The 26930-nt window shown below is 43.6% G+C and overlaps 1 protein-coding gene across 5 annotated transcripts in view; it reads left to right on the top strand.

The window, feature by feature from the left end:
- Window positions 1–25809, top strand: part of SNCAIP (synuclein alpha interacting protein) — a 138383-nt gene extending 112574 nt beyond the window's left edge. For 4 of the 5 annotated variants that reach the window (XM_059693784.1, XM_059693787.1, XM_059693785.1 and 1 more), the window contains exons 7-12: window positions 6222–6347; window positions 10500–10669; window positions 14131–14223; window positions 14813–15881; window positions 17122–17192; window positions 25277–25809. In XM_059693784.1, the coding sequence (XP_059549767.1) occupies window positions 6222–6347; window positions 10500–10669; window positions 14131–14223; window positions 14813–15881; window positions 17122–17192; window positions 25277–25361 (1614 nt within the window). In that variant the 3' untranslated portion in view covers window positions 25362–25809. The remainder of the gene's footprint in view (window positions 1–6221; window positions 6348–10499; window positions 10670–14130; window positions 14224–14812; window positions 15882–17121; window positions 17193–25276) is intronic. The other variant, XM_059693788.1, reaches the window with a different exon arrangement.
- The last annotated feature ends 1121 nt before the right edge of the window (window positions 25810–26930 follow it).

Genomic DNA, 26930 nt, shown 5'->3' with positions numbered 1-26930 from the left:
GAATACTTGTCTCATGTCCCTGATTTGATGTGCTTATATAAAGTCTAACAAGGAATTTTGATATTAGAGAAAAGCTGCCTGCACTTTTGGTCGAGTTTGCCAAAGAAAAGGAGGAAAGGGTCGCATGCCTGTTCTGAGACTCTAAGTAAATAATTGGGCATCCGGCCTTCTTTGTCTTGGGAAATGTTGCTTATATATGCCAGTTTCCCTGCTCAGCTCTCACAGCAGGTTTCTCATAATTTGGAAGCTATTGGGACAGAACAAAAGAGAGTGCCCTTTCTGGGACTGGTTGGGTGATAGCGTGGCTTACTTGGCTGAATGAGAGGAAAAGATGGAAATTACTGACCTATGTGAAGAGCGGTGTCAGACATTTGCTTCATGCTAATATCAATCTTCAGGTTGTTATTTCAAGCTGATAAGCATTTTTAATGACCTCAAGTACAGCTCTGAGCAGGGCAGCCCAGCAGCGCCCTCGGGAGAGCATTCCTACCCCAGGGGAAAATGGAGAAACCCATTAGATCTGTGAATTCTGTCCAACCATCCTACATCGCCACAGCGACTTACATAACAGATAACCTGCAGAGATGCTGAACTTGGAACTGTGACAAGGCTAATATTTTCTCAAGGAAGACTGTTATTGAACAGTTTTCTAATGGATTCCGCACATGCAAGTTTTTCTACATCAAGCAGGCACTTGAGTGTGCTCTGGTTTTGTTTCCTTAGTAAATACCTCTGAAAAGGATAGTACAGAGAAAAATTCCTCTCCTGGTTTATTTTAGTTGCCCTCTGCCCCTCATATAGATTCTTAAAGAATGGGCTCCCTTTGACTCCCAATTTGTGTCCCTTTTTTTAAAATAAAAATTTACCATTAAAGACTCCAGTCCCACAGGTAGGCAGCAGTTTTTAGTGGTGTCCTGCAGTGATAGAGCTTTGGGTGATAGGAATTGATTTTCCTCATCTTGACACATGAAGTCTCAGAGGGTGCAATTATTTCATTGCCTGATGGTACCTAACAGAGCCGGCCCAGAGCGTGAAGGTGAGAGCCTCGGGGAGGCTCAGGAATGAGCAGGGATGTCCTCGAGAGGCCTGCTCTGCTGTCCCTTGAGACTGAATTGTCTCAAGTCAAGGCTACCACCTGTGTAATTTGGGCTGTTTTATTCGCACATGACGGTTCAGATGGTCTCATCCAGCAGAGCTCTCGCCCTCAGCTGCTTGGGGCTTCATCCTGTTTTGCATTGGTCGCTGCTTCAGTGGGCTGTTACGTTCACCTTCAAACCTGTGATCATTTTGTTTCTGAGGCATTCACATGACTTTTTTAGTCAAGAGATCCTGCTGCAGGAACAACCTTCATCATAGCAATGGGCATTTACCAAGAGTACCTTTTCCACACTCTGGTGTTCATTCTCCTTTTTAAATGTTTGTCCCTTTGCCCTGACCGGTTTGGCTCAATGGATGGAGCGTTGGCCTACAGACTGAAGGGTCCCGGGTTCGATTCCAGCCAAGGGCATGTACCTTAGTTGCTGGCACATCCCCAGTAGGGGATGTACAGGAGGCAGCTGATCGATGGTTCTCTCTCATCGATGTTTCTAGCTCTCTATCCCTCTCCCTTCCTCTCTGTAAAAAATCAATAAAATATATTTTTAAAAAAATGTTTGCCCTGATACAGATTTGGGTGGGTGGGGGCATGGGCACTTTTTGAAAAAAAGAAAAGGCTCAGCAATTCCTAGGAATGGTCGTGAGCAGTGATAGATGCTGGTGAGGGGGAATGCTTCCGCAGGCTGTGTTACTGTTTTTCCACAATTTACTTTTAAAAGGGGAAGTAATCCTTTGACTTTATTGTTTCACCATCATAGGGTAGAAATAAGTAAACACACTGAGAGTGCTGCAATTGCAGATGAAAGCAAAACAGAAAATCCTTTGATTAGCATGAGCATCCATCTGCTCTCCAAGGACCAATCTGGGAAAAATCATAACCAACACGGAGCCCCATGACACCACAGACTGACAGGCAGCTAACCATGGTTTCTGGGGCCCAAAGGGTGCAAAGCAAGGGTGTCATTTATGGAGCCAGGGCTCATGGGCATTGCGTAGTTGTGAATATTCGTACTCAGAAGTTAGAAAACAGAGTTATGGAGAACATTGACTTCTGAGTCAAGTGTCTGTGTTTAAACCTTAGCCTTACCACTTACTAGCTTCTTGATACATATTTTTTAAAAGAAAAGGTCTCCCTGGACCTCAGTTTCTTCATCTTTAAAATGGAGATAATAGCCCTGGTTGGTGTTCAGTGGTTAGAGCCTCGGCTCGAGGACTGGAAGGGTCAAGGATTTGATTCCAGTCAAAGGGCATGCACCTGGTTTGCAGGTTCGATCCCCAGCCCTGGTCAGGGTACCTGTGGGAGGCAACCAATCACAGTCAATCAATGTGCCTCTCTCACATCCATGTTTTTCCATCTTTCTCCTCCCTCCCTTTCTCTCTAAAAAATAAATGGAAAAAATATCCTCAAGTGAAGATATTTTTAAAATGGAGTTAATGGAAGTTTCCTCACAGGGCTGCTCTGAGGACTAAATGAGAAAAGCCACATGAAGCTCTGCCCATTGCGGACATATAGTAGATAAATGTTGGCTATTATGATTAGATAGCTTCCAATTTATTATTTTTATTGCTATCAATATTACTTAGTTTATTTCGCCATAAGTAAAATATAAGAAAAATTTACCAAAGAATTATTCAGTTCTTAATCAATTCTTATATGTACTTCCCCCCCCACACATCTTACTATCTCTAGATTCTACATTTATCTCACAATAAATGACATTATGAAATCATTACTAGCCATTTACTTTACATTTTAACATCTTAGACCAGAATGAATCTTATAAGTGAGGATGTATTAGATTTGATGATATATGACCACAGGGAATGCTCCTCCTTCAACAATTATGGTTGCATCAAAAACTGCAGGGATTTTATTCATTCCAATAATAAACCTGAAGCATACTTTTCAACTACATTTTTATTAGACTTTGTTCGGCAATCTCAAAAATTACATATATTAATTAATTGCCTCTTTAAACAATTGCATTGTCTTTAGGAAAAGCGTAGACATTTCCAGAAGATGAAACTAGTAGATGAATGAAGTGTTCAGTCAATAATGAAAGTTGAATGGCTATAGATAGATGTGTGGGTAGATGGATAGAATAAGTGCGAGAGGGATGCTGTTAAACAGAAATAATACAGAAGAACCTCTCTATCCATATGACTGCATTGAATGCTCTCTGAAAGCAATACTTTTAGGAAAAATGAAGCTCAGAAGCTGCATTCTTCCTCTAACATCTTCAGAGGAGCAGGGGTAGTGATAGGTAGGTGTGTGTTAGATGTTAAAGGTCTTAGAGAGAAGAGGTGGACAATATGGTAAATATGCATTCATCAAGGGCCTTCTTAATTGGAGAAAACAGCTGTATTTGTTCGGTTCTCCTTACTAGATATTTAAGTTTAAATTGTCTAAATTGTAGGATCTCTACAATGAAATAAGAGCAGAAAGCAACTTTACTCTGAAAGCGGATGCTCAATGCTTTTAACAAAACCAGGGATTCTAGCTATCTCCATGTCCATATCAGAAATCCTAGATGTTAGAACTGAAATCCTAGATGTTAGAAATCCCAAGTTGTTAGAACAGGTATATAGTCATCTAGACCCTTTTGGTAATCGTAGAAGAGATTTTTGTTTCTATATAATATCTCAGTGGACAAGCCAATGGCTTATTTTTTTATTAAAATAAATTGTCCAATGCAGAACACAAAACTGAACTTGAGGTGCTGGGCAAAGGCCTGTCTTATTGTGAACAATCAAGTGATGGTCCTTCCTTTGTGTAAGTCTTGCCTATTGAATTGGGTGAGATCTTTAATTGTAAGGAAGAAAGAGTTACCCATGCCATCACAAGAAGACAGGTCATTGTAACAATATAGGCTGAACCTGACTTGGAGAGCCATCAGGAGCCAAGGCAACTCTTGCCTCACACAGACTTGTCTTGTTCTCCCAGATTATCAACCCCTGCATTCATCAAGGGCCTTCTTAGTTGGAGAAAATAGGTGGCTAGATTCTTTCCCAGATTTCTACAAGGGAAAAATTCCTAGTCATATGAAATACAGTATTCCATTTCTTACCACCCCATTTCTGAAAGTCAGAGCTCTGTGAATTACTATAAAGTGCATTTTCCGTGCTTGTGGAATAGACATATCCACTATAATATCTTATTGAGTCTGAAAAATATGAAAATATGCCTGACCAGAAGGTACCTATAAAACATTTCTAAATATCTTGAACTCCTCTGAACGTTACTTTCTAAAGAAAAGAGCTGCTAGAATATCAGGAAATAGTTATTTTTTCAAGTTTTCTAATTCATAAAATAAGAGTGTGTGAGTTGGATGAGTCGCTAAACTCTCTCGCACTCGGCATATGATGATCCCATGATTTAATATTGTGGAGTAAGCCCAAGTCACTACAGGCTTGAGGGTGACCTGCTGGAGATGGCAGGACTGCCTTTTGCATCTGCGAAGTTGCAGCAGCCTGCCCTCTTGATGTTTCTATGCCTCAGCCATCGATTTTGAACCGGGTGGTATGTCCTTTACCCCGAGACACGTCCATCATCAGCATCTTTTAAGGAGTTAAGTTGATCATATGGTGCAATCATCTGTCTCCAAATAAAAATAATCAACTAGGAAACGTAAAGCAAATTGTCCTCCTCTATGCATGTGAAAGATCACCTGCTCTGGTTCAAATTTCAGCTCCAACTTTCCCCAAGTTTGTCTCTAAAGAAGAGGGTTGAGCCTATCGGTAGATCCTCATCCCAATTTTACCTCCCAGCCTGGCCTCGAGGCTGTGTTCCAGCTCTTGCTCTAGGGATGCGGAAGGTTTCACTTTCTGCAAGGTCTGTCTGTTTTTGCAGCTAACACTTCGCTCTGCTTTCCGTGGGTGCATTCTTGCTAGGTTGTAGGCATTGATTACATTTTTCTCTTCTTGCTCTTTAGGGGTCTTACTCCCTGCTTGCTCATGTGGAAAAAGTGTGGTGCACATGTTGAGTCTGTCCCCGATGCCCCAGATGCCTTCATAAACAGTGCCCTGCTCCCCACATGACGGATGAAACATTAAAGGAGCTGGCTGTTTTTATCCAACATTCCTTTAGCAGATTAGTTGGCATGTTCAGAAGGTGAAGGCAAATTTAATCCAGAAAAGTATAAAAGTTCATGACCAGCCCGAGCAAATAACTGCAAATAAAGCCTTTAAAAGGCTAAGGAGAGGTTCAACGCTCTTTCAAACACATGATCATCTTTTGAAATGTCAGATTCCACTCACTAAACTCCATGCTGTTGTTTTTACCACTCTCATATTTTTTTTTAACATTTTATTTCATTTTTCTATTTTAAAACAGTGAAATCCCATCCCCCTGCTTTCTGCCTGGGCCAAACATAACATGAAAATACCACAAAGACTCCGTGGGTAAAATGCAAAGGGATTCTGGTAACACACACCGACTGCTCTGTGTCTTTGCTTTCAAGTTTGTGTTCAGAGCCATCGGTGCCTTCCTCTGAATGTGGAAGAAGAGAAAGCTTGGCCTTCAAAACATGACCGATACGTGGTCAGAAAAATCAAGAGGGTGCCAGTTGTATTTTGGTGGGGTTCTCTTAGACTCAGCAGCTCAAGGTGTTGCCTCCTTTCGTAAGCCTGTTGATTGCAGGAGCTTTGGGATTAGGAGGGTCTGGTGGAAGCATTATAAGCTTAAAAGTGGGAGCTAGCTGTCTCACGAGTTCAACGTTTTATAATAATATTCTGGAAGCCTACAGACAGTATAACAAAGTAGCAAAAACATGGCCTGGGGCTCAAAAGACCTGGATTCTGGTTTCCACATTGGATCTGTCTAGCGGGGAGACTTTGAGGAGGTCCTCAAACTTTCAGCAAATCAACTCTCCCATCTATAGAACAGTAAGTAAAACAAGAGCAGTTCGGAGATAACTTCCTGCTCTTACACTTTGCTGAGCATTCCTCTTTCATTGACTTCAGAGATCCATAGATTTTTCAGTTCACACTGCATGGGAATTATCTCTTGATATGGTAAGGGTGGTTATGTCCTGTCTTCACAATTTGGGGTTTTTGTTTCCCTCTGACTTTATATTAGATTTCTCCACATGATATTCCATTAATTCCAACTCTCGTTGTGTTTATAGGAAAAGATTCTTCTGTGGCTTCTTCAGTTCATGCAAGAACAAGGCATCTCGTTGGACGAAGTGGACCAGGATGGCAACAGTGCAGTTCATGTAGCCTCTCAGCACGGCTACCTCGGGTGCATACAGGTACACAGGCCCTGCTGCTTGGAAGAGCAAAATGCATTTATCAAGTAATAAAAAAAAGGAAATTTTGTTCAATCCATTGGGAGAATGGATTAAATCAGCTTTTCCTATTGTAGTAGTAGATGATAAGAAATTATATAGTTATATTTGTATTTTCACAAATCCACACAGATATAAGCAGAATAGCCCTATAAGATTCTCCTTGAATGTCACAGGATGCTGAGGACAATAGACATTAAGTACTTCCATGTTCTCAAGACAGTGGGAAATCAGTACGAGACTGACAACTCTCAGTCTCTCAAAGGGCAGACTGTTCTTGCTACCATTGGCAAATAAAATAGGACAGATTTATGAAAAATAGGTATATGAAAAATAGGACAGATTTTTAAAGAATAGGGTAGAGCACTGGTTCTCAACCTTCTGGCCCTTTAAATATAGTTCTTCATGTTGTGACCCAACCATAAAATTATTTTTGTTGCTACTTCATAACTGTAATGTTGCTACTGTTATGAATCGTAATGTAAATATCTGATATGCAGGATGGTCTTAGGCGACCCCTGTGAAAGGGTCGTTCGACCTCCAAAGGGGTCACGACCCACAGGTTGAGAACCGCTGGGTTAGAGGAATTCTTTGGAGAAAGGAGCAGTGGGTTAGAGAGAGTGTGCTGTAGTCTTTCCCTGTAGCAGGACTGAGCTTCTCAAATGCATTTAAATGGGCCCAGAGTTGATAACAGGAAGGACTCAGCTATGGATCCCCTCAGCTGTTGGGCAGACTAGCTATGGCCTTGGTTGACCAGCCACTCTACCCGCGGGCCTCGGGGCCTCATCTTTTTAGCTGAGTATGCCTTACCAGTATTACTATAATCTATGTGTGCAATGATGTAAAGAGGTTGGGGAACAGAGCCACAGGAGAGGGGAGGGAGGTTCTCCCCCTGCCCCAAACCACATGAGGGGCATCAGAGAGGGCTTCTTAGAGAAGGTAGGATTTCCACAAGAGGAGTCGGCACCTTATCCCTCAGCCAAATGCAGAGCTGCACGAAATTGAGCTTGACCAGGTGCCGCCATCATAACAGCACACAGTAAGAGGACCAAGCAAGGGTCTTCATGCGAATGGAAAAGCCCGATAGACCTCTTCACCCAGAAAAAGCATTCAGACTTCAAGTGACAAAGCAAAGAGAGAGGACAGCTGAAGAGTCGGGAAGAGCAGGCAGAAGAGGAGTGACAGTGTGACGGGAAGAAAGGCTGGGAATCAGAAACAGGGTTTAGATGTGGCCTTGAATTTAATTTATGAACAGGAATCACAATTACCAGAATCAGACCAGTAACACCATTCTTATCATTGAAAATGACTCAACACCTGTGGCTTTGTTCCCACTCCTTGAGCAGAGCCGTTGAGAGCATGTGGTTGACAGCCAGGATGAGAGAAAGTACTTCTACTTCACAAGTTCACACAGTGCAAATATGTTATGTGGACATAACAACTCTAAGAAAGCAACACTCTTTGTTGCCTTATGTGTTGTTTCTTTTATTGCAAACTTAATGTGCTCATTTATTTAGCAGGTATTTATTAGGGTCCTACTGTGTGCAAGGCAGATGTTTCTGATAAGAGAAAACTGGGCAGTGAGAACCAGTTGATCAGGAAAGTAGAGAGGACTCAGGAAATGACATGAGAAGATATGGAAAAGCTATAAAGTAAAAGGCAGAGAATGATTTTTTTTTTAAAGCAGCTCTCTAGAGTTTCCACCCACATACAACTGCTGTTTGGAGAGCTAAATTGATAGAAAATATTCCAAGTGTTCAAAAGTTCCCCCACTAATGTTGGCAAAGGATAAAACTTCTAATTTAAGGCCTCAAGTTGTAAAAGGAGTGATGAGAAATTGGAGAGAAATTTAAATTATTACCAGGATCTGCAGGAAGATGAAAGGAGTAGCATTATTTTTTGTGGAAGAAAAATAATCAAATAAAAATGGAAAACGTTATTTTTTCCATTTAACAAAACACTCCAATATTTAATAGTCTTGAAATAAACTTTTTTATCAGCTAATAAATGATGAAAGCCAAAGAAAACCAGCTGATATCACCAATTCCGTTTGAGATTTCAGTTATTTTTCTTTTTAATATGTGAGGAGAGGCAGTCTGTCCTTTCAGAACATTCATCACTCCACTTAGCGCAAATGATACTTTTGGCGCTCGATACCCTGGATGTGGAAACTTGGATAATCTTGGAAGCAGGTCTGTGTACTGGGTGTGATATTTTTAAAAAAATACAAAGAGACTGAGAGTAGAAGAGGGAGTGACCAAGGTTCCTTAGGAGGTGGGAAAGGGACTGAGCTTGAAAAACATTGGAAAGAAAGCTGCAGAGGCCTGAGTCAAGGGAGTGATCCAGGCTGTGTTGGCACTGAGTGTCGGAGAGCTGGGAGAGCTCGGGCGAGGTGGTCCCCCTGCCTCTTGGGAGGGGACGGGAGGCTTTCTGGCAGATTGACCTTTCACGGTGAGTGATCATAAGCTGAAAGGAAAACGAAGCGCCTCAATGACCCTGAGCCTAAGTAGTCGAGGAATTTAAAAATTACAAGCATTTTGTGGGAGAAACCTTACCTATTGCCGGAGTAAATCCGGAAGTCTACAATCTCATGTTGACAGTGTCAAAGGATATGTCAGACTGTGGCAGTGGATTCGTGTTGGTGCCACAGCTTTTTGTGGCATCTAATGCCATCACAGTATAATGTGAAAGAAGTTTGCTGTTGGTTTTTAATTAATGATGTGAACCATGCTCGTTCAAATCTCTCTCTCCTCTACTAATGATACACTGGCCGGATTCCATAACCTTTTGCTTGCTTTTAACTATTAACATTTAATCCAAACCAGTTTAAAGTCTCAGTCTTATTTCTGATTGAAAGCATGCTCATCCCCAACCCAGATTGGACTCAGGGGTCAAGGGACTTGGCATGGGGGAGTGAGGCATGATCGGCTGTTTACTCGCCATGCTAGCTCCTATTCTCCTCTCTCTTCTGGGCTCCAGTGCTGGGGAGAAAGTGGAGGTATGGAGAGAAAAAGCCCACTGTCTCTTTGCTTAACTGGGAAAGATCATGGCACGCTTCCTGAAAGCTGTCACTGCTTCTTCAGCTCACCGTGGTTCACTGTTGATGCCCTCTGTGGGCAGCCTTCAGGGGCTGACTTCTGAAGGGCACTGCGGTGGGGTATTCATAGGGCCCTCTGAGCCTCCCCACTGATATCTGACAGAGGAGATCTATACCCTCCTTCTTTCCCCACACAATTCTCTCTACTTGTGTTGCACCCCACTGCCTCTTGCTGCTAGAGAACCCTTCTATTTTTTTTATCCTTACCCCATATGAAAGATGGAGAGAGAGAGAGAGAGAGAGAGAGAGAGAGAGAGAGAGAGAGAGAATGGATTGGTTGCTTCCCTCCCGTAGGAACGTCAACGAGGGATTGAACCCAACCCAGATATGTACCCTGACCAGGAATCGAACCCACAACCTTTTTGGTGTACGGGACGATGCTCCAACCACTTGAGCCACCTGGCCAAGGCTGGAGAACCCTCCCATATTTGATGGGGTAATAACACCCTGGCACCAAGCTCCCTTCTACCTCATTTGCTCAATCTATGAGACATACGCTTGCCATGGCACATGGTGGGAGAGCAGGCTGCTGCCCAACCCCGGCCATGTCATTTCATTCCAGTTCTTTTTATTCTTGATCAGGATCATTTAGGCTCAGCAACATGTCAAGTGTGCTGCCCAAGTCAATCGGCACCGATAAACAAGTCCCACTCTCCTCCTGACAGGCATCCCCATGTTACGAGCCCACCCATTGAAAGGGACGAAGCATCTCCTCACAGACACCACTCTGCACTGCCCTGGTGCCCTGCATGCCTCATAAAGGACAGGACCTGGCAGCAACCTCCTCCCCTCCCAGGCTCCTCCTCCTCCAGAGCCTGGGTGAGGTTGCTGGTAGTAGGGCAGGAGGTGTCCGATATCGACTGCTGAAAGCTTGCCAGGTTGCCCAACCCTGTCCTGTTATGGGCTCTGGGAACTGGTTTTGGAATAACAGGAAATCTCCATTCAACCTTCTGTTACAGTCATTAAAAATGTTGAGAAGGAGGCCCTGATATGACCCCATGTCTCTGCCTTTCTGACAGACCTTGGTTGAGTACGGAGCAAATGTCACCATGCAGAACCACGCGGGGGACAAGCCCTCCCAGAGCGCCGAGCGCCACGGGCACACCCTGTGCTCCCGGTACCTGGTGGTGGTGGAGACCTGCATGTCACTGGCCTCTCAGGTGGTGAAGTTAACCAAGCAGCTGAAGGAGTAAGTGCCTATTCGCTCGCTGAGAACTAAGTCTGGCCCGTCATTCCTGTGCTTAGGTTTCAGCAGGTGCTTTGGGAAGCTCCCCGTGTGGGTTGCATGGGGACTTCTTGCATTCTCATCATCTTCTCTCCCTCCGCCCCAAATCCTCACAGCCAGCGTTCATGCTGAAGATGCCATCTCTGCAGAGGCCAAATGATGTTCACACAAATAAGAAAAATGCAAAGCAAGTTTTCTAAGCCAGGAATTTAAGCTGTTGGACAAAGAGAGCGAGCTCTCTTTGTGTGTTCCCATCTCAGGGCCAGATTAGAGGGCAGGCATGGAATCATCCCCCAACTTCCAAAGCTCATGAGAAAGAAAAGTCTAGAGATGGGCCAGTTTCTCAGTTTTCTCAAAAAGAAAAATATATAATTGGGAAATTACAGACAGTTAATCTGGTAACCATCACTAGTAAATTGTTATAAAAAGTAATCAGATGATTCATAAATCCTCAGAACATAAAATCTTACTCAGTCAGCATGATATTACTCTGTCTAGCTACAGTCAGTTCTTTCACTATGAGATTGCTAAACTGACACACATTGCATACCTCACTGTCAGGGAAGCTTTCTGGGATTGTTGTCAGGATAGGCTTGGATAAAGGGGGGCTGGAGGACAGATAGGTCTTCGATGGGTTGAAGAGCAGACACCCGCCTGAGACCAAGGTCAGCCTTTGCAAAACACAGCGGTCAAGTTAGAGTTGCCATAGTGGGGACAGAATCACTAAAAATCAGAATCAGTATTTGAAATAACATTAACAGAATGGGATGATAAGCCTTAAAAATTAAATTTTAAAGGAAAATTATGAAGTGTATGCTTGGTGGAAGGCCTTAACTTATTACATGTGTAATTTATAAAAGCATGTGACAAGGCCTTGGACCCTTTGGCTCTTCTACAAGTTTGGTGAAACCTTGATCTCACTACTTGTACTGTCTTGCCTTAGAGGTACAAGTTTCTGCATCCCTTCACCCTACCCCCTGCCAGTACATAGAATACTCTCTTTAAAGAGATTAGGCTTTTAATAGATGAAATACCCTATATAATAAAAGGATAATATGCAAATTTACCATCATGCCATCACACAAGATGGCCATCTCCATGTGGTCACAGGATGGCCACCACAAGATGGCCAGCAGTGGAGGGCAATTGGGAGCAACCAGGCTGGCAGGGGAGGGCAATTGGGGGCGATCAGGCCTGCAGGGAAGGGAAGGCAGTTGGGAGGGACCAGGCCTGCAGGGGAGGGCAGTTAGGGACGACCAGGCCGGCAGAGGAGAGCAGTTGGAGGCAATCGGGCCATCAGGGGAGCAGTTAGGTGTCATTCAGGCTGGCAACGGAGTGGTTAGGAGGGGATCAGGCTGGCAGGCAGAACAGTTAGGCCCAATCTCTGTGGGATCGGGCCTAAACCGGCAGTCGGACACCCCCCGAGGGGTCCCAGATTGGAGAGGGTACAGGCTGGGCTGAGGGATCCCCCCCCTCCCATGCAAAAAATTCGTGCACCGGGCCTCTAGTATAATAATATTTTTAAATAATATGGTTCCTTGCAAGCATCCTTCACCCAGTTCCACAAAAAAACCAAACTCCCCTGGGGCAAGCGAGCTAAGTGAGCTTGAAGGGCTGGCTGTAATTGAAGAGAAAATGCACACACATTTCTAACTCAGTAAGTTATCTTCCCACAGCGAACATACATGTCTTTTTGTACACATCTTTTTGTACATGTGTAGGCATTCCTAAAACTAAGTTCCTAGAAAGGAAATTCTAGAACATAGGGCATACATATTCAAAATATAGATAGATGCTACCTAATATCCTTCCCAAAATGTTGTGCCCATGTCCACTCCCCTCAGTAGTGTATAGACATAACCATAAAGAGGAAATTTAAAATGATATAATAAAATGCTTTTTCTAAAGGGTCATATGAGAGAAGCGCTCACACAACATTCCCCCCAGACTCTGTACCACAGAGCCTGAGAGGCTTTCATGAGCTGGAATAGCTGTTTTATTGGTGAACTTTCCCGGTCAGAGTCTCAGCTGTTCTCTCTACTGATGATCCTGGGATAAAATACGTGTGTACACTAATAGGCAGCAGTTCTTCCATTGTGCCCAAAGCTGAATGCTGTGGGCAGTTGTAGTTAGGCCAATGACAAAGTAAAATAGGATAGGTTACATGTAGACCCTAGTCCTTTTCTCACCCTGTGCCTCAGTGAGGCTGGCAAACTAGAAATGAGCAGAGATATCCACTTTGTATAGCCAGGGCACACTGTACCCTTCAGGCTCCAAGGCAGAAGGATGGATGGAAAACACTGGTTTTTCCAGTTCAAAATTCTGAGTGGGAGACATTCTAGTTAACAAACACAGGTACTGTTCAGCTCTGTTAGAAATCCTTATTTACAGCCTAAGTATTATGGTTTGAATTGTGACCCTCTCAAAAATCCTATGTAATAAAAGCCTAATAGCTAAGTGTCTGGTCAGCCGTTCAACCAATCAAAGTGTAATATGCTAATGATATGCTAAGGATGCTCAACCGCTTGCTATGACATGCACTAACCAATAGGGGACAGACATTCAACCGGTCGACCAATCACTATGATGTGCACTGACCACCAGGGGAAAGACGCTCTAACCGGTAGGTGAGCTTGCTGCTGGGGTCCGGCCAATCGGGACTGAGCAACATGGGCCAGACATGCCCTAGAGCCCACTCGTGGTCCCATCCCAGCTGGCAAACCTCCCACGTTCCTCCCTAGCCCCAATCGTGCACCAGTGGGGTCCCTTGGCCTGGCCTGCACCCTCTCACAATCCAGGACCCTTCAGGGGATGTCAGAGAGCCGGTTTCAGCCTGATTCCACAGACCAGGCCCAGGGACCCCACTGGTGTATGAATTGGTGCACTTGGCCTCTAGTATATGATAATATGTTAGAGTCCTAACCCCTAGTACCTTAAAAAATGACCTTGTTTGGAGAGAGAGAGAGAGAGAGAGAGAGAGAGAGAGAGAGAGAGAGAGAGAAAAGTATATGATAATATGTTGGAGTCCTAACCCCGAGTGCCTCAGAAAATGACCTTATTTGGAGAAAGAGAGAGAGAGAGAGATTTATAATCTTAAAAATGAGATTATACTGTACACAGTAACTTCCTTTTTTACTTAAGGGAAGTAAAATACACTTTATAAAGTATTCTCTCTCCTCTCTCTTCCTCTCTCTCTCTCTCCAAACAGTTCTCCACCATATGAATAATAAATTTACATTCATTTTGGGTGCTTTTGATTGTATCTTTGGGAAATTTTCTGAACTGTAAGGATGAAGATTATGCACATTTATGAGGCTTTCAGATTTATAGCAACTTATTGTAAATTATCATGAAAAAATTTACACCTATGATTCATAGTAGACACTGTGTACCAGAGAGTTTACTGCCTTGGTCTGTTTTCCCAGACAAACAGTGGAACGGGTCACACTACAACACCAGCTCCAGCAACTTCTGGAGGCCCAGAGATCCGAGGGCAAGTCACTCCTTTCTTCGCCCAGGTAATGCCAGGAACATCAGTGGATGGAGTCCTTACATCTCTTAAATCTCAGAGCCTTCCTTTGGACTTCCTTTTAATGTCTTTTAAGAAAATGACAACAGAACACATTTTAGCTTTATAAAGAGGAATAAGAATTCAGTAACCCAGGGAAAAGGCACTGGGCCTGGAGTCAGATGACCTGGTTTGTCTCTGCTCTGCCATTTCTTTGTTCAATGACTATGAACAAGTCATTTACTCTTTCAGGGTCTTTCATTTCTTCACCTATAAAATGGGAATAAGGATATATAGGCTCATTAGGTTGTTGAAGATGGGATAAATTTAGAAAAATCTGTGCAGGATTAATGTGCAAATAGTAAAGTAGTAGGCAAATTTTGTCATTGTATGAGGTCTGAGGCATACTGTACTTAGGTTACGGTTGGTCCTATGGAGTATTTGTGAATTGCTTTGAACAAACATTAAGTGATTATTCTTATTCCATTCTTACTGATTTGTAAGTTGTTAGTGGGAGTCAAGACCATGCCATGACTTGCGGCCGAGTCATTTTAACCCAGTCGGAAATCATCCCAATGTGTCCTTCCTCCTCTTTTCAGTTCGCCATGCTCTCCCGCTTCCAGAAAGTCCCAGTGGAAATCCCCAGATACCGATGATGAGTCTGTAGCCAAAAGCAAACCAGGAGTCCAAGAGGGGATGCAGGTCCTTGCCAGCCTGTCAGCATCCAGCCGGGCCAGGGCTAAAGCAAAAGATGAAGATTCAGATAGAATCCTTCGCCAGTTACTGGGGAAAGACATCTCTGAGAATGTCTGCACCCAGGAAAAGCTGTCCTTGGAATTCCAGGATACTCAGACTTCCTCTAGAAATTCCAAGAAGATCCCTCCAGAGAAGAGAGAGCTGAAGTTAGCCCGACTGAGGCAGCTGATGCAGCGGTCACTGAGTGAGTCGGACACAGACTCCAACACCTCTGAGGACCCCAAGAGCACTCCCGTGAGGAAGGCTGAGCGGCCCAGGCCGCAGCCCATCGTGGAAAGTGTGGAGGCCATAGACAGCGCAGAAAGCTTACACTTGATGATCAAGAAACACACCTTGGCGTCAGGACGCAGGTTTCCTTTCGGGATCAAGGCCTCCAAATCTCTGGATGGCCACAGCCCATCTCCCACCTCAGAGAGCAGTGAACCAGACTTGGAATCCCATGGTCCAGGCTCAGGGACCACTCCCCCAAACCAGCCCTCTGGAGACCCCACTCTGCCCAGCCCTGACAGCACGGCTGCCCAGAAAGTGGCCACGAGTCCCAAGAGTGCCCTCAAGTCTCCGTCCTCCAAGCGCCGGACATCTCAGAACTTGAAACTCAGAGTCACCTTTGAGGAGCCTGTGGTGCAGATGGAGCAAACTGGCCTTGAACTCAATGGAGAGAAGGACAGAGATAAGGGCAGGACCCTCCAGCGGACCTCCACAAGTAGCGAATCAGGGGATCAGCTAAAAAGACCTTTCGGGACTTTCCGATCCATCATGGAGACACTCAGTGGCAACCAGAACAATAATAATAATTATCAGGCGGTCAACCAGCTGAAGACTTGCACACTGCCCTTAACCTCACTTGGAAGGAAGACGACAGACACCAAGGGAAACCCCATGAGCTCTGCTAGCAAAGGAAAGAATAAGGCGGTGAGTGCTATTTGGAGGATATCTCTCTTTTTCCTTTGAATTTTGTCATTCTTGACATTGCAGATTGCTGACCTTGGTCACCTTGAGGTAATCCCCAGAAAAACTCCAAAGGAATGGGTGGAAAGCCAAATTTATGTGTTTCTCATGAGATGTGTTAGAGAATAGACCCTTTGCTATTCCTCTGGATAATACTCTGAGAGAAAGATTAAGTAAATCACAGGAAATTACATTCTGGTCTCTAAATTTCCCTAAACAGTTTGATCCTTGAGTATTAGGAGTCCTTGACTACCAATTGATGGGAAACCAGGCCCTTCTTGGGCATGGAGTCTGCCTCAGGAAGAGTTTGTTTTCCTCATGTGACGGATGGCTTATTCCCAAGCCCAATTAAAGAGCGCATAAATAGAAACTCTATTTCTAAAGACTTAACTATTGAACACTGGAATGATCTTTAAAATAAATACACCACAGGGACCTCCACGTTGGCATTGTATGATGCGGGCCGCTGCGTGTGGATCAGGAGGCCGGAGCAGCTGAGTGCTTGCCAGCACACAGGGGGTGGCAGAGTGAGCCACGAACTACGTTTTATAATTGCATTTGTTGGAAAACCATGCACTATAATCTGTGGTTTAAATCCAGTGAATAAGAAACACGAGCATCTTTTTAGGCAATGTTTCCAGCATGCTCTGTGCACGCCATGCCCTCAAAAATGGTATGGCAGCCAAAATGCAAAACTCAGGAATGGAAGGACCCAGAATATCCATCATGCAATCTAGAGAGTCACACCCACATGATTTATTATTTGGTACAAGGTAAACTCCCAGCCAGGACTCAGAATTGTCTAATTCTTCTTGCGATAGCAACATCAAGTTTTAGTTACTATCTCTCTAATTAAATAAACCCCAATTGGTTTCCATCGTGAATTGCCTTCATTATAAAGAACTTCAGCTGTATGTTTCCTCTAGAAGAGTCACACTTGCGCCCCAAAAACCAGGCCCTTGGGGTTAAATATGAGCAAACATACATTGCTCATATAAAACTATTCCAAGTAACTGAACGGGTTCTCCTGCTCAGGAGTGCAAGGATGTTCTCAACAGTTCCCCACCACCACCACCACCACCAGCTCCTTAAAGTGCACACAAAACTTCTAGTCTGCTCTCTCCCCTGCATGCCCCCCTTCATTGAGGCTTGCATGTGCTGAGCTTGCTGCATGTTTTCAGATGATGTTTAATTGCACCTCTAGGAGAAGGCCAGCAGCTGCCTCAGCCTTCCCTCTAACACGCTGACTGAAGAGCATCTACAAAACTGCGCACGGTATGTGGGGTAGGGGATGCATAGCACAGGGGTGCCATGCCTTCGCTTTGAATTGCATGACCTTTTCTTTTCTATTTATTTTTTAAATATATTTTTATTGATTTCAGAGAGGAAGGGAGAGGGAGAGAGAATCATTGATTGGATGCCTCCTGCATGCCCCCTACTGGGGATCAAGACCACAACGCAGGCATGTGCCCTGACCGGGAATCAAACTGTGACCTCCTGGTTCACAGGTTGATGCTCAACCACTGAGCTATGCTAGCCAGGCTGCATGACCTTTTAAATCATGGCCCTGGAGCTACTTAGTAGGGCTGACACAAAGAAAGAAGAAACCTATAGCCCTTCCCCCGAATAGAAGCAGGCAGACTTGTAACTGGCCCTTAGAGAGGGAGCAAGTGCCCTGTAGGAGGGCTTCATTCCAGCAGCAGAGGGCCCAGGAGTCTCCTCCGCTCACAAACATGCTGTGTTTCCCAGTTGACTTTGGTTTTCAGTCTTTGTTTTCATGGAGTCAAGTACCAAGTAGGTACAGAAATTAAATTTCCTGTCACGGGTGAAATGAGTCAACCTCCAATCAGAATCAGAACTCTGAAGCAGAGCTGAGGGTTTCTTTCATTGTTGATCATAGACGGGAAGCTCATTTCATCGCTATTCTGCTGCCCCTGGGAGCAGCCGGGCCCTGCCATTCTAAAATTGCTCCAGTGTAGCATTCGGAACCACAGTGCCAGTCAGTAAGCCAGTCTCTTTCTCAAACAAAACCTTTACAAGTCGAAATGCATGGACTGTGCATAAAAGGGTCATGTTGAAGGTCACAGGTGGCTGGACTGCTCCTTGGGCACAGTCCTCCCGTAGCCTAGCTTTGTTTCATCTTCCTGGGGGGGATATGCATTCCTCCCTGACAAGGTGGGGAACAGGGGGCAGGATAAGGAGAGCAGTGGAGGGGAGTCAATGCAGGCAGTGCCCTAACTGGTTTATTTCAGAGGAGTTAAACCCAAACCCATTTTAAAGGGAGACTGTCACTTTTAAATCATTTAAATTTAATTAAATAAATCATTTAATTTAAAATTTAATTTAAATTAAAAGTATGACACACCTTTTAGCCCTCTTCCAAAATCCTCCAAAATGTTTGTGTGAGTGTGTGTGTGTGTGTGTGTGTGTGTGTGTGTGTGTGTTGTGGGTATGAATTTTAGTTCCGAATACTAAGACAAGAGAAATGTCACTCTCCTTCCCTCCCCTCCTCTAAATCAAATGTAATCTTCTCCAGGTCTCTATTCAGGCTCGTACATCGCAGTCATTTTAGTGGGTGCCCCTAGGGGTCTCATTAATTCAGTAAATTGAAGGAAGTGCCTTGAATGTTCAGCATTTACTGGTCACCAGAGTTCTGCTTGGGGCAGGCTCACATGTTGCCTACGGCAGGGCTGCTTTGGCCACACAGGGGCCGGGAATCTTGGCCAGTGCTGACAGCCCAGTGGCCTGGGGGTGGGGAGGGAACAGGAAAAATATCAGCTCCCTTCCCAGACATTGGCATTGGCACTTCTGTTTCTCCCAACCTACCTTTCCCACCCAAATACCTTTTCTGCCCCCATCGTCGGTTGGGTGGGTCTTCTGGTGCCTAGAAAATTCTGTTTTTGTCCTTGAACAGAAGTCCCCAATGATGCCCTGAGGGAATGAAGTACAAAGACTGACCAACTCCTGTGGGTAGGGGCCTGGGGAGGACCCCTCATTGCTTCCAGGCTTCTTTAGCACCTGGAAAAAAAGGACAGTATCACAGTAGATTCTCCTGCCAGAAATAGTTCATCCTGTCTTCCTAGAACTAAGGGATTGAAGCTGAACAATGTACGATAGTAAGATGACAAAGATCAGAGCACAGCACGAGGTTGTGGGGCCACTTGGATATCTAACATGAGGTTAACAGTTCCCTAGTCAGTTTAAGAAGCAAGCCTTCTGAGGGCTGTTTCGAACCTATCAGATTCCTGGGCTTTTTAAATTAAATTTGGTTTCAGTGATAAATAGAAATCCAAAAGTAAACATATTCATTGTATTTAAATAAGCATCCTGGCCATTTCCATCCCTGCCTTATAAATTGACCTGCACTTTATTAAGTTTTCAGTTTGACTGCTTTGTTCATACCGGAGAGGGGAGATTTCTCTCTTTCACTCATAATCACCCAGAGGCAGGGACAACCAGCCCAGTTACTCCTTAGGCAAAAGAAGGATGGGAATCTCTAGTTGAAATAAGGATTCCTTGGAGAAATTAAGGCTAGCATGGGAACATGGGCATGAAAAACACCTAATCAACTAGTGCCTGCTTCATTTTGCCTGTGGGGCCCACAGAGAAAGCATCCCATAGAAAGATGCAAGAAGGAAAGGAACCCAGGTGTTCATCCATCAGTGATGGCTTTACATCTTGTCCCTAGAACTTGCTTGAAGGCCAGATGGTCCCTCTCAGGTAGCAGGATTGCCAGGATCATGTAACTTTGGAAACCAATGGCAGTCAGTGGCTTAGCATTGGCCCCACACATGATGGCACTGAATGGCCCTGTCAGTATAGCCCTGGGAGCAAGGGTGAGGCAGTGGGCCCCATTTCCAGGCATACACTGGAATCACATTTCAGTTCTAGAGAAATTTTTATTTTTCCTGGTAAATAAAAAATAGGGGCAATAAATGCAACATTTTAAAGAATGTCAGCGCTGTGAGGGGGTTCTGTTTGCTATTTATTTTTCTAAATTGGTCACAGCTTGATAGAAAGAATCTAAATTTCTTTTCAGTGCCTTTTAAAATTAGATTCAACTCTATTGCTTTGAACAGCTTTCCCAGTGTGTTTCAACTGCAGAGGATGATTTTGTTTATAACAGTCAGATTTATCTCTACTTTTTATTACAAAGGACAAATTGGTTTTGAGTTATTACAACTCCAAGGGAATGTTTGCAATTACTTGTCTTAAAATGTCAATAAGCCATCCATTTCCCAGAGTTTAAGTCTATCTGAGATCTGTAGCAAATGAAATGAGTATTGGTTCCAGTTACGAATGGGCAGAGGGCATTAACCCTTGACCACTACCAGTCACACTGTCTCTGACCACGGTGGCACTGTGCCCTGAGGGGTGAACATCAGGAGACTCCTGATCCTAGGACCAACTTGATAATATACTCTCCTTTAAGACAGTAAGCAGTAAACACCATGAGTGTGGATTTTACTATGAAGGAATTAGCCATACTCAGAATTATACATGTAGAGCCAAGAGCTAGCATCAAATATCAAGGGCGTTCAGCAACCACACCAAACAGAGTGATATGTTTGGCCTGAGATAATGAGTGTGTGTGGCAGTGGTCGTCTGCTGTGCCCAACAGGAGATGAGTTCAGGGTTCCCACCCCCACCAGTTGGCAAGCATGTGCATACACACACACACACACACACACACACACACACATTTCTGTCCTTGTTGTTATATTATCAGAATATCATTCTAAACAGCAAAATGAGCAGAGATGTGGAAGACACTGGGAATGTAGAGGTGAGGCCCTGGCTGAAACCTGACCCTCAGCCCCACTGAGCAGCATTTCCAGATCCCGATGGAAACACGCATTCGGCCCAGAAAGGAATCCCTGATCCCACTGAGCAAGTGCATCTTTGCCATAATGTCTCTGGATGTAATACAGTGGCCACATTTTAATCTTTCCTTAAGTGTTGGACCTCGAAGTATTTCTTTTTAACCCATATGCCTTTTAAGGATCCTGTCGGGGATGATTATATAAGTAGCCATGGGTACGTTTCTAGGCTCTCTGAGCATGTGTTGATTGCATAGTTCTAGAGCGCACCCGGGAAAGCAGACAGAATCTTCCCAATGTAACCGTTTAGGAAAGTTTGTTAAAGTGCTATTACTGAAAGGGTATTTTGTAACACGTACAGACATTAGACTTTCTGCTAAAAAAAAACTATAGTTTCTAATTCTAAGCTTCATCTGAAGTATTTGTGTGTGTTTTTCATTTCTCATATACTAGCTCTGAGTCCAGAGCCAGTCAGTCAGGAGGAGTTGATTCCTGACTTGAGGTGATCAATCATCTTTGCTCCAGAACCCATCCCTCCCCACCCCCACCCCAGGGCCTATCTGGTCTCCTTCCTTTCTTCACCTCCCCAAGTTCCCCAGTGTTCTGTGTTCCCTGCACAGCTCTGGTCCCTCCCACCCCCATCTCTGCCTCCCTTGGGTTCAAATTTGATTCCAAGAGAAAAACCTGCATTTCACACTGAAGCTTTGTCCATATGACTTGGAGGAAGGAAGGAAGGAGAGCCCAATCTTGAACCATTCCTCCAGACTCCATTAATTAACAGGATCTCCTCTGAAAGGAGCCACAGCTGTACATTGCCGTTGGCTGTTGCCCAGTAGGATATTCTGTGTAGAGAGAAATGTCCGTGCTATGGGGAATGGTTAAAATGACTAGATCTTTCCAGCATCCAAGCACAATGTAGCAGGCGCTTTCTGAAAGCTGCCAGAGCTCTCACGATTGATTAGAGCATGATTCACAAATGCAGCTTCTTTTCATAAGCTCCTTGACCCCCTTGAGAAAAGGAGAAAGCATATTCCGACACAGAAAGGCAGTGAGTTTCATATAAAAGTAGGATGAGTTGAGACATAGGAAAAAGAAAAAAAGCTATTACAATGAAGATCCTATGTTCTGTCTTAAAGCACCGCCTTCGGAAGGCAAGGCATGAACATGCGGAACACTCATGGACTATAGGAAGGAGGGCAGGGGGAGACCTGCCTTGGAAACTAAAATCATCCCACCGGAAATACATTTCTTCCAGCATGCTAATCCTGATTTCAGTGTAGTCACCCAACTTAAGTTCAAAACTCCCTTCACCCAACTCCACTCTCCTTGCCTCACTCCCCCAGGGTCCGGTTTTGAACTGTGTAACTCCAAAAGGGACACGTTCTAGTATGAGTCCTCACGGTACCATGTCCGCCACAGCTAGGATATCCTTGCACACTAAGAGAGCAGTGCCTGTCTGTAAACTCTCTTAAGGCTGGAGTTTTAAAGAATCAGCAAGTTACGTGAGGTTTAAAAGTACCAGACAGAGACTTTACTCAGCACCGTCCAATACCTTCACCAAGCATCCCTGCTCCAACCACAGTCACTTGGGATTTTCCTTCCCACGCAGAGACCAGTGCAGACACGGGATGTTACTGAGTTGCCAGCGCACTCATTTCAACAACATCATCAGCTCTAAGCCATGCATTTTTCTGGGCCACAGTAAGGCATGGTCCCTTCATTCAGCGAGATCATAATCAAGAGAGAATTAAAAGAGGATACCATTAAAAAATGGTGACTTCCATGAAAGGTCTAAGAACTTCATGAGAACAGTGGCCCTGATGGCACTATCACACCCCCAGATGTACTCCAAGTGTCCAGCATGGTGGCTGGCATACGCTAGGAACTTCATACATATTTGGAGAGAGGGAGAGCTAGTGGGAAGAAATGGAAGAAGAGAGCAAAAGCGGAGTAAAACAGAAGGACTGAGGCTGTCATCTCACGGAAAGAGTGGTGTGCTCTGTTTAAAGCTAGGCCTTCTGATTGCAAGTCCACCTACCAACAGGGAGTGTTGGTTTGGATATTGGGTTTTCATTCTTTGAACCAGAACCCCATTTTTTAGTAGCTGGAGTTTGTAGATGTGCTCTCTCACTAAAGCTTGGAAGGGGGCCACAGAAGTAGCAACGGTCCCCTATTTTGGTTATCAGTGGAAATGTAATGCATGCCCGTGGACCATGTAAGACTAACCCTCTGAGTTGCTGTCTGGGCTATGGAACATGTAGTCAGCAAATTCAAGTACATGAAAAACTGTGATTTAAATTCAAGCCTTTTCTTCTTTCCAATTTTGGGCACTGAGAATGTGATTTTATATCCAAAAATGAAATCAAGGACCAGCAAATTATCTGAATAATTCATGCTAGAATTACTGAAATACTTTTGTTCTTTAGAATACTGGTAATTAAGGACTGAGTAATTGGAGGGTTCAGAGATGCTTGAATTAGCCTGATATTATTCAGATAAATGCCTCAAATTAACATTTTTCTGGGTGTATATTCAGCTCTAATCATTCTGGATTTGTCCTGCAGAAAGTGTTCTTTTTAGTGTTTTTGACCACAGTGTCTCTTATACTAAAGTAGAAATACTACACCTGTCTATTCTCCTTCCTGTTTCTGAAATATTATTGGCATTTTAGTTTGATATCATCTCCTCTCCCATTACCTTTATTCATTTAGGTTTATGCCTTTTTTTATGTCTTTCCTTTTTTAATGTACTTTTGTTTTGTAAGAAAATCTGTACTTAATCCACCATGTTTAGTTGGAAGTCCTTAGAATATCTTTCAACCAGCTGGGTTTTTCCTTCTCCCTTTCTTACCCATGGACAACTCTCTGTAGTTCTGTTCAGAGGAATACATAAAATTAAGAATTACATCTTTCATATTGTGACAATAATCAAGTACTTATTAAAACACTAAGAATATGCCCTAGCAAGTCTGGCTCAGTGGATAGAGTGTTGGCCTGCGGACTTAAGGGTCCTGGGTTTGATTCCGGTCCAGGGCCTGTACCTCATTTGCAGGCTCCTCCCTGGCCTGGGCCCTGGTCAGGGTTCATGCAGGAGGCAACCAATTGATGTTTCTCTCACATCAATATTTCTCTCTGTATTTCCTTTGCTCTTCCACTCTCTCTAAAAATCAATGGAGCCGAAACCGGTTTGGCTCAGTGGATAGAGCGTCGGCCTGCGGACTGAAAGGTCCCAGGTTCGATTCCGGTCAAGGGCATGTACCTGGGTTGTGGGCATATCCCCGGTGGGAGATGTGCAGGAGGCAGCTGATCGGTGTTCCTCTCTCATCGATGTTTCTAACTCTCTCTCTCCCTTCCTCTCTGTAAAAAATCAATAAAATATATTTAAAAAAAATCAATGGAAAAATAGCCTTGGGTGAGGATAAAAAATAATAATAATAATACATGATTTTGAGACTATAAGACCACACTTGGGGTTCTCCATCCAATTATGTCCTCTTGTTAGCAAGGACCATTATTACCAGAGAGAGTTTGTTTTTGTCTGATGTAGCAACAAGGAGGAATTGGTAATATGGAGGCTTTCTGGCTCTCAAGAGATCACTCCTTTCTGGAAGATTTTATCCCGAGGATGGGACTAATATCCCATGAAAATGAATGCATCTACCCAGAGGGCAATTCACCTAAAAAACAAAAATGTTCCAAGTGTTCAGCTGGTACTTCTTTACACAGACTTACTAGGTATCAAGTATTGAGGGGAAAACAGCATTATTGTTCCCTAGTTTCTTCTTTTCCCTATAGATTTACCTAGTTGTGTTCTTCTAACATATACTACTCAGTAATCACACACCCACAGAAAAAGCATCTTCTTTAAATGATTAATAACTTTAAATTGCCCTAGCCAGTTTGCTCAGTGGATAGAGCGTCAGCCCTTAAACTGAAGGGTTGCGAGTTTGATTCCAATCAAGGGCATGCACCTGGGTTGCAGACTTCATCCTGGCTGGCTGGGGCACCTGCTGGAGGCAACCAATCAATGTGTCTTTGTCACGTCGATGTTTCTCTCTCACTGTCTCTCCCCGTCCCTTCCACTCTCTCTAAAAATGAATGGAAAAATATCCTCAGGTGAGGATTAACCAAAACAACAAGAAGCTATTAAGCTTATTGGAGAATAAAAGGTGTCATCAGTGAACCCATGTAAATAAAATATAAATATTTCATGTTTCCACTAAATTAGCAGTATTATACATACTTTCTATTTTGTTTGTCATAAAATTCACTTGACTATAGAATTTCACCTGGATTCCAATCAGCAGTTGGAATTGAGAATTTAAAAGTGTTGACTCCGTGTGTTATGACATGTTTTTTACTTATTTTTCAAAGAGTGGTTTATATGAAAAGAGAATAATTTGCCTACTAGAATGAAGTGTTCTTCAGTGTGGTTTGTGTGAGGATAACTTCCATTTTTGGTGAATTGGTTAGTGGTATTGTCTTGTAACTTGACCGTCGTTTTATCTAATTTTGGCCTCGTGGTTTCTCTTCTGCTTAGGCATAATGACATCAATAGAAGAATGAAGAAATCCTACAGCATAAAACACATTGCTGAGCCAGAGCCAAAAGAACTCTTCTTGTAAATCACTTTTTTATCATCGCTGCCCTCTGGACACCATTGGAAACTGGACTCTCCTCTGTGGAATTAGAACCATGGGAACAATGCCTCGCCAGCAGCAGAACAGAGTATCAGGATGCCTTAAATCTATAGTGGTAGCCTATAGAAGACACATTTTGGGGGGGTGATATTTGTATATATAACTTGTTTTTAAAGAGACATTCACTGACGCCATTTTGTATTTCATCAATTGCATGAGTGTTCGCTAATGTTGATTGAACTTCCCTTTCTCCATAATAATGGGCAGTTTGGGCTCGACATCTCAATGAGACCAGGCCAGTGGTATTGTTTTCTGTCAAGAACGTTTTTCTGGCATTTCTACTTTTTGTGTAAAGGAAATAAAACAATGTTAACAGCCACCTATAAGCTGGGGACACCTACTTTCTAATAAATCTCTGATCTGATTTCTAAGGGACTCTGAGAGTATTTTGATTGCTGCTATTTTATTTCAGGAACAAACTGCCCAGTTTAGCTGTGTTCCCACAGGGATCAAATAAAACATTCTAGTTTTCATTAAGTACTAAAGGATCAGACAAGTATATAAAATAAGTCAATTCCTCTGTCTGTTCAAATCGCAGCGTTGACATGAGAAAATACTAATGACAACTGAGGATTTAGCCCCTTCTTGGGTCGCTTTTTCTTCTGCCTCTCGCACATTATGAAGCCAGTCTAATCCCTTTAGGAGACAGCGTGGAGCCTGAGTTTATAACAGCTCTATTGATGTTGCTTTTTCAGTCCACGGATGGAAGCAGTAAGTTCCATGAGATTTCATCCTATCACGTAAAAATATATTTCTGTTGAAACTTCAAGAGTTTTATTTGCAATGTGTTGGCAGAGCCTGCCTACAAGAGGCCCTGTCAGATTTTAGTATTAATGTGCAATATATTCTTACCAGTAGGAAGGAGCGCTGTATGCCATGAATAAACAGTTACTAGCAATGTCACTGCAGTCAAATGTGGAGCATTCTGTATTCTGTGGACAAAATAAACCAAGGGACCAATATGCATATGTGGGCCATTTGAAAAACTTGGTCTTCATGAGATGCAGTGAGGTAGGAAGAAAGAGCTAATATTTAAGTGTCTTTTATGCACCAACCTCACTTATGTGCAGACATTGCTCCCATTTTATAAACTAGAACATTAAAGTTCAGAAAGTTTAAGTCCTGTGTCCAAGGTAAATGGAAGAATTGGCTTTAGTACACATTTTCTCACCATCTCCATTACACTGTATTCATCTGTCCAGCACTATGCTATCTCCTTAGTACATTGCCCACTGTACTAGCACACAGGGAGCAGGAGTTGTGGTGTTGGCTCTACTTGTGGACAATTCTTTGGTCTTGGGTAAAAGATACTGCCTCCTTGGTAAACCTGGGAAAGGCGAGCCTGGACTACATACACGTAGGTTCCTTCCAGCTTACAGAGCAGCATGTCTATAAAAGTCGGCCCATTTGCTGTGTTCTTGTCCTGTGAGTTTCTGTTGTTGGAACCTTGTTCCATGTGTGGTTGTGCGTTTCTCACATTGTCTTTTTGTCAAA

This window comes from Myotis daubentonii, chromosome 4, assembly GCF_963259705.1.
Source record: "Myotis daubentonii chromosome 4, mMyoDau2.1, whole genome shotgun sequence".
Taxonomy (NCBI): domain Eukaryota; kingdom Metazoa; phylum Chordata; class Mammalia; order Chiroptera; family Vespertilionidae; genus Myotis; species Myotis daubentonii.
This window is presented reverse-complemented; position numbering and strand designations above follow the sequence as displayed.